This window comes from Syngnathoides biaculeatus, chromosome 3, assembly GCF_019802595.1.
Source record: "Syngnathoides biaculeatus isolate LvHL_M chromosome 3, ASM1980259v1, whole genome shotgun sequence".
Lineage (NCBI taxonomy): Eukaryota > Metazoa > Chordata > Actinopteri > Syngnathiformes > Syngnathidae > Syngnathoides > Syngnathoides biaculeatus.
In genome coordinates, this window is record NC_084642.1 from 31,974,875 (window position 1) to 31,983,133 (window position 8,259).

The 8,259-nt window shown below is 44.7% G+C and overlaps 1 protein-coding gene across 1 annotated transcript; it reads right to left on the minus strand.

Moving 5' to 3' along the window:
* Positions 1-2,658: 2,658 nt before the first annotated feature.
* LOC133497821 (SKI family transcriptional corepressor 1 homolog-B-like) lies at positions 2,659-7,909 on the minus strand. Its single transcript, XM_061814011.1, has 8 exons — positions 7,795-7,909; positions 6,000-7,683; positions 5,592-5,670; positions 5,446-5,496; positions 5,210-5,272; positions 4,156-4,230; positions 3,932-4,006; positions 2,659-2,833 (listed from the first exon to the last, which is right to left on the minus strand). Coding segments are annotated over exons 1-8 (2,127 nt in total). The 5' UTR covers positions 7,797-7,909; the 3' UTR covers positions 2,659-2,735.
* Positions 7,910-8,259: the final 350 nt, after the last annotated feature.

The following is an 8,259-nucleotide window of genomic DNA, read 5'->3' on the forward strand; positions in this document are numbered from 1 at the left end:
GTTTTGTTTATTTTTTATATTTTAATGAATGTACAGCACATTGTGTTGCATATTTTTTGTCCACATTTTTTAAAATATATATTTAATACACTACTCATAGACCTTGGGAAAGCATGAAAACTAGAACCTGCATAATTTCATACACTTTCATGTGGTTGGGATGCAAAGGGGATAAAATATACATTGCTCTATAAAGATCTTTTTAAAAAGTCACAAGCAGTTTTGCTCTTGTGAGGATAAGCAGCTCAGAAAATGGATGGGTTGATGGATGGATGGATGGATGGATGGATGGATGGATGGATGGATGGATGCATGTGAACATGAGCAAAGCCTAAAGACGGTTTACTGTTATGTTTGGTGGCTCTGTGGTGACATCGCATGTTTACAGAAAGTAAACCTTTTTAAACTCCTCCACATGCTTTGAAGCAGTCTCCTTCCTCATTCGCCTGAGCAAGGATGAAGTGTTTTCACCCGTTTTGCTGAATGAGGAAGTAGGTTACGTCTTTACCGGATTTTAATTGGCCTCTAGGGGAAAACATGTCTTCAGTGAGGCCCAGGGCAAAAATGTTTGCCACCCCAGGATCAGTGACCTGGGCTCACCTCTCCATTTGATGCAGCATGTTCTGTGGTCACTGCGCTTTTACTCTTTGTCATGATGTGATTACTAGTCCGCTTCTGTAATGCATAACAAATAATTAGGGGCCCCTGTTGCTTACATACTGCATCCATCCATCCGCTTATCCTCACAAAGGTCGTGGTCACGCTAAAGCCTATCCCAGCTATTAACGGGCAGCAGGCAGGGAACACCCTGAACGGGTTGCCAGCAAATCGCAGGGCACACACAAACAAATACACCATTCACACCCAGAAGGACACACTGAGGGCAATTTTGAGTAATACTGCATACATTCATCCATTTTCCGTACCTGAACTGGTCATGAGCCAGTCGCAGGGCGCAGACAGGTAAACAACCGTTTGCATTCACATTCACACCAATGGGAAATTTAGAGTCTTCAATGAAATTAGCATGGATGTTTTTGGAAAGTGGGAGGAAACCGGAGTACCCAGGGAAATCCCACGCATGCACGGGAACATGTAAACTCCACACAAGTGGGCTGGGATTTGAACCCTAGTCCTCAGAACAGTGAGGTGGATTTGCTAACCAATACGCCAACTTCATGCATTCATAGTCTAAATCTTGTTTTTGAACTTCAAAATTCCTCTCTTGTATTGTAAAACGGTCAAATGTTCTGCCTGTAATTTCTCTTTATTGTAAATAAGTTAATGTATTCATTTTTTTTTTTCAATTACTCAACCGATTAATTTATCAGAAATCCATTCTGAAAAATGCTGGAGTCGGCATCGGCCTCCAAAAATCTATTTGGCTCACTAAAAAAACAAAAGAACAAAAAAAACAAATCAAAAGCATTACATGATATCTTTGGCACCCACTGAGCTGATGTCTTTCAAAGTATTATACTCGTAAATCAGTACATTAATGATGTACACTAAGTGGTTTTCAGTGGCTTTCTGGTTGGCTGGCTTTAAACTCCCCAAATACCATTAAGGAGTTTTTGGTTTGGACAGCAAAAGGATCAAGCAGTCGTTTCATCGGTTCAGGACTTTTGAGAATGCATAAAGAATTGGCTTTGCTCTGGCAGGCAGTCACAATGGAAGAAAATTAACATTCATTGAGCGTCGGTGACATTACGTCCCAGCATCAACCATCCTGGGACTCAGAGCAGCGCAATCAATATCTATTAGGACACCCTTCAGAAGGGTTAGATTTCACTATTCCATCAGCCCTCCCTGGACACCATGTCAAACATTATCAATTGACTGCTCGCTGATGTTGGTGCCTAATGAAAGAGATCATGTTCAAGTCAAATAGAATAAGGGGCAAGATTCTCTTATTCTCTATGGCTCCAGTAGGTGTCAGACTCGGAACATTGGCAAAGACAGGCAGCTATATATTTATTTATTTAGTCATTCATTCGTCCTATATATAGGTGTATATATATATATATATATAAACCTTTCTACACGCGCACACACTACATATATCTCATAATATATTTTAAGGATAATCCCTTTATAGGAAGTACCTGAAGGCATCATGACACACGGTGAGAGAAAATCTTTTATTGCGTGATCTCAAACATTCATGATGAGCTCAGCCACTGTTGAAGAAAGTGCTTTCTTTTCCAACATAAACATCCTTCTTTTCCCCCCATATGACCATTTGGTAGATAAAGGACGACAAAAGCAGAAATGTTGCCCATTTAAAGTGCTTGACAACACAAACGGTGGTACAAATAATCTCAAAGGGAAATCAAGATAAATAAAGAGCGGGAGTTATTTAAACAAGCAATCAAAAGCTCGATAATTACATCATTTTTAACTTATCATATTTTTACATGCCATTGCACATTGTCACATGGTATATATTATATAGTGCACCTCCCCACCCCATTCCCACCCTCCCATTCTCAGAATAGTTAAAGAGCAGGTGTCTTCTTGGTATGAGCGTTTACATTAGATTACTAAAGTCTCAACATAAAACTGTGTTAGAGTGAGTGAGTGAGTGAGTGAGTGAGTGGTGAGTGAGTGAGTGAGTGAGTGAGTGAGTGAGTGAGTGGTGAGTGAGTGAGTGTGAGTGAGTGAGTGAGTGAGTGAGTGAGTGAGTGAGTGAGTGAGTGAGTGAGTGAGTGAGTGTAAAAGGGTGGTGTTGGGGTTTAAGGTGGCAGCAGGGGGGACTTAAAGGTGCAGGCTCCACTGCACTGGCGAGGGCTCAACATCTTGCATGAGAAATGGTGAAGGGCGCCGTGAGCTTCTAGGGAGGAAGGCACATCAGTTAGGACATGTCAAAAATATTGTGCAAATATTGACATTGAGCTCCTTGTATGTTGGCATTTATCCAAGTGGCTAAGGACCAAATGACATTGCCTTTCAGCACTGGCTATTGAATCTTTCTCTCTTGGTCCACCAAGTGGCCCATCAGGAATAAAATGAACAAAATAATAAATACAGTGCGGGAATGAGTATAAACACGCTTTTCATCCTCACGATATTTACACTGACCCCTTTTTGTGTACTTAAACAAGTGTAACAGGAGTCCAGTCCTTTAACATCTGGCTGTACCGGGTCTAGTGCATGTAACCGATACACTACTACATAATGTGCTGTCTATTCCATTTTCCTGAGGACAATTTAAAAAAGAAAAACCTAGGCAAAAAAAAAAAATAAAAAATACAGTTTCAGTTTCACTTTTTGATTTGGATATCTCTTCATCTCATCCACCACAGCAGAAAAATATGCTCGGAGTTGCAAATACAAACAAGCAGATAGGATCCACAAGTATTAGGACACTGATAAAATCAATTTTTCATCCATGTTCAGGACTTAAATATAGTTTAAGAATTGATAACATAAATATCAACATGCTCGGATAAAAATGACCATACTTTTTGGTCCAAATACATTTGCAAAGCAAATTATGAATGGTAAATTCTCTTTTCTTGAAACCTCCTGAATTTAACACAATAGGGAAAAACATTTATTTGCTCACGTATGATGCACGTGAATAAAATGTGGTAAACTTTCCGTTTTTATCCCTGAGAAAAATAAAATTATGAGTCACTTCAACTGTTTTTAATGTTCAAAAGAAGTCAATTCAAAGGACTTTTTGTCAGTACGTCTATCACATAAGGATTGTTTTAACCCAAAGCCATTTTGATAAGTGTACAGAAGTCCTAAAAGCAAAGCTACAGTCCAAATACTCCACCGAACTGTCAACACTTTGATTTATACAAGCCCCACTTTTATCTTTTTTTCATGATAGTCTAAAAAAATGACTCCCGATTTGTTTCCATTCAATTAAAGAGCACCTATCTAATTCTGCTGTCAAGTTGCGTCCCTCAGACACACCAACCTCGAACAATCTGCAGCTGCTGCACCATTTCCTCTCGGTAGGAGAGCTCACGCTTCATTTGATCGTGGAAGTTATCTGAGGAATACCAGATATTGGGCAACTTTAAGACCCATTTATCTTTGTAAACGACAAAGTGTGCCGTGAAAGACAGTTGAGCATCCAAGTGAGCGAGGAAAAAAATGGATCTCAAAGTGTTGCTCTGCTTTCAGAAAGTGCACTCCTACCTTTCAAATGTTGAAATTCTCTCTCCAGCTTTTTCCTGAGCTCCATTTGCTCCACGAGCTGTTTTTGCAACTCCTCTGTCAAGACAAAACAATGCCACAATATCAGCTTTAAAAAAAAAAAAAAAAAAAAAAAAAAAAAAAGCACCCACTGGATATCATTGGGCACACCTGCACATTCCAACAGAAGCAGTTTAAAATGTGTCTGGACGCATAATGCTTGTTTGTTTTTTGTTTTTTTTTTTAAATCCTCAATGGTACTGGATTCATTTACCGCTATAACTGCTCAGCATCCTCCTACCAGCTGCCTCTGATATTTTTTTGTCCTGTGGCGCTCAATAAAGTAAAGTCGGAAATGGAGTCTAGTTACCAAAAAAAAAAAAAACAAAAAAACAAAACACAACGTACACGTAGTATTGTTGAATACCTTTTAGCGTTCGTCCAGATTGAGCATTATCGTTGTAAATTCTGGGTGGATGTCATTAGAACGTGCAGGTGTAGGTTTTAATACATGGGAAAAAATGGACGTCTCCATCATTCCTTGAGAATAATGTGCATTGAATATGCGCTTGGATGTAACAGCATAGTGCAGCTCGGCATCAGGTGCATTTACAACAACAATCGCCGCCTCCCATAATTGGCGCAAAAGCAGCGCCCGCAGGCTACACCAGGCCACGGTATTTGCGTCTGGAGGTTTTTCCAAGCGTTCAAAAATAATTAGCTGCCACGCCTCGGGGTAACGGCTCTGTTCGTTATAATATTAATAGCCTCTAAACGCTTTCCTCTTGCAATAATAAGTCCAAACGAGCGCGGCTTGTGATTTAGTGCGCAACACCGATGGGAAGATGCAAATTTACATGTGGAAAGTGGCGCGGGGTGGTATTTAGCGGGGCAAATGTGCAGGTTGGGGGGGATAATAAACGAACGCATATGAATGCAGTCACGTTTCAATTCTGATGCGAATTGATATGAAATGAATTAGAGCACTTAAATGTTGCAGAGTGCTGTAGACAGTATTCATGATAGGAATTTACTTTTTCAAAATACTGTATTTTACCTTTTGCCATCTTCTCCAGATTTCGCTCCTGCACGCTGATATCGATGCGTAAAGTTTCATCAGCTGGAAATAATAATAAGAACGAGTACGTCACAGCATTGTAATTATAAAAAAGCAACCAGATAAAAAAAAAAAAATATATATATATATATATATATATATATATATATACGAAACAGACTTAATAGATGATAGGCTATATTTCTTTATGAACATTTTATTTTTGAAAGAAATACCTTGTCTGTGATTTTGTTTGTCTGTTGTGTTTCGATGATCGTCGTGCGCACCTAACCATGAAACAAGTCCAGTATTAAAATACTGTATCGGATTTTGAAAAGGAGGAAGAAAACGTTTTCTGACGCTTAATGAGGCAAATAATTACCGTTTGCACTGCTGGGGCTGCCGGACGCCTCCAAAGTATGCTTCACGTGGACTTGGTTGTCCTTCTCGTGCGCATCCACCTGCAAAGTGGTGCAGAGATGTTGAGAAGCACACTTGCTACAATGAAGGCCTTGATTCGGCAAAGGATGGGCACCCGGCGCAAAAAAAAAAAAAAAAAAAAGGAAACCTTAGATTCTTTCCAGTCATGCATGGATGTGATCAAATAAAATAAATTGAAAAAAGATAGGATGAATTAGTGGAATACAGATTCATAATCTGGGTGAATTTTTACTTTTGAAATGTATTGAAAATACAGTTGTAGCCTATTTATATTTTGGAACCTTGAACTGTAGGGTTTGTTTGAGTATCCGCGCAAAATGGGAAGTATTGCGCGAATTGATAGTCTTACGTGGCTAAAAGGCGAAGCATCCCGGGTGAGGCTGCCCTCGTCCGAGGAGTCCTCCGCCGACGCCGCAGGCTTCTGTTCGGCCGCCTCGGGCACGGGAGACTCCCGAGTGGCGCCTCTTGACGAGATCCGGATCGCCTCCTCCTCCTCTTCCCCCCTGTTGGACTCCACATCCACGTCAGGGTCGTCATCGTCGTCCCCGCCGTCATCCACGGTGTCTCTGTCCGGGGACACGGACCTGAAGCTGGAGGTCTCGCAGACGAAGTCCGGGGAAAGGTAGCCGGGCCGCACGCCGAAGCCCTCCCGTGTCCCGTACAACTTGGCGATGGTCTCGGCGTCTTTGACCACAGGTTTGAAGGCGGAGATGTGGCCGATTTTCCGGGGCAGCGGTGTCTCGTCCCCTCCCCTGTCGTCGTCGTTCCTGCATTTGCTCGCTGAAGTGGGGCATGGCTGCGTGGCGCCATGCTGCTGCTGCTGGCCGTCTTTGGGGGGGTTTGCACTCCTTTCGCTTTGGTCTGATAGGTCCAGGTCCTGAAGGACCCCGGGCGGGGAGGCCGGGTAGGGCGGCACGGGAAGGCTGCTCGCTGCTGGCCAAAAGACGGGGAAAGCCGGGTAAATGGCGTCCTTGGTAGCGGGCCAAAACACAGCGGGCACGTTGGTTTTAGTCGCATCCGGCATGCCGTCACTCTTTTTCGGACACAAGCCGTAGCCGGCGAAACCGTACGGGTGGTGTGAGAATAAGGGTGGGGGGATTTTGGGTAGCAGGCCGAAGTTTTTGCTGGGGACCGGGATGAGCGGGTAGCTCCTCGCACTGGCCGCCAAAGTGATGCTCGGAGCCGCCCGCAGAGCGTCGTCGCAGCGCAAAGTTTTCCTTGGAATGTCCGGGGAGGCGCTGCGCCCAAGTGCCGAGGACGCTCGCGCCTCGGTGGGCGAGCGCTCCCTCGAGCCCCCCGCGGGAAGCGTCCTCTTTCGGCTGCCCCCGTTGAACATGGCTTTGACGTCCTCCCACGCGTGGTTGATGTCGTCCGAAGGCTTCTTCTCGGTCAGCTTCAGGTGGCGTCTCCACGAGTTGAAGTTGGCAGCGTCCGGCTGCAGGTACTTAGAGTCCGGACTGCGATGCGAGTGGAAAATGAATTTGTTGGGCGAGAAGTACATGCTGCAAAAAGTGCACTTGATGCACTTGGCTCGCGAGCTGTTGTATCTGGCCGGGATAAAGCTGCCACGACAGCCCCATGCGCATTCGTGGGAGACGTCGAAGGCGAAGTTCTCCGGCAGCTTCGGGGGGCTGTGGGCCCCCAAGAAGGACTTGCAGAGCCGCTCGGCCTCCCGCTTGGTGATCATGCCGCAGCGTCTGGACGAGATGGGCATGGCGCCGGCGCGTCGCAGGAGCTCCAGCTGGACTGGGGTGCACTGCACGCAGGTGATGCCCAGTGCCACCCTGCGGTTGTGGATCTCGTTGTAGCTGTAGTTCTTCAGCAGGGTGTTGGAGATCTGAGCTAGGCATAGTCTTTCCCTGCCGTCGATGAACAGAGAAACGATGGGCACCCCGTACAGGGAGGTCTCGCTGACTTGGTTCGGTTTGAGGGGCGCGCCGAGGCCGGCTGCGTCCCGTTTTGGACTCGGGGTGGACCTGGCCTCTCTTCCAGGATCTCCAAGCTGTCCAGGTATTGTCTCCATCCCTGGAAGCCTGTCAGTCACATGGAAAACTGGACAATCATTCCAGGCTGTCATTAAATTGCTGCTGTTTTTTTGTTTTCTCTCGAGTTACATTCAAAAGTGAACTCAGTTGATTTGTTACATTTGGCTGAACTCCTCGCCCACGTCACGGCCCGCCTGTGCTGAGGAGTGGACGCCGCGCTGCTCCTCTTATCCTCAAATCCGATCAGCACTTCCGACCGGACTGCTTAAAGAGCCACATAAGACCTTTAGAGGCAGATGAGGACAGAAGGAAAACGCAGCCTGAGCTGCGCCAATGCGCTTAGCGGGGAGGAAAAGAACACATGTAAGCTCCTTTACTAGTAATTACACAGATCTAACCGCATAGTTAATAAAAGACTAACCCTGGATATAATTAAAGCATCAGCGCGGATTAGCCTTCAACTGGCTGGGAGCGGGTCCACCTCGCCTTTACGCACACATATTTACTCTTTGCCCGCTTTCAAGTTAGGCCAATGAGGCTCGATATGGTGCAACCCTGCGCGTCGCTCAACGTGCAAACATCTTTACAAATTTGCACGAACTATGCAAGAGTACAACACTAATA

Excerpts from the sequence above, each read along its gene's own strand:
- LOC133497821 (XM_061814011.1), bottom strand. Across the intron at positions 5,273-5,445 it reads CAAACAAAATCACAGACAAG|CTGATGAAACTTTACGCATC; the intron begins GTATTTCTTTCA and ends TATTATTTCCAG. Across the intron at positions 4,007-4,155 it reads AGAATTTCAACATTTGAAAG|ATAACTTCCACGATCAAATG; the intron begins GTAGGAGTGCAC and ends GGTATTCCTCAG.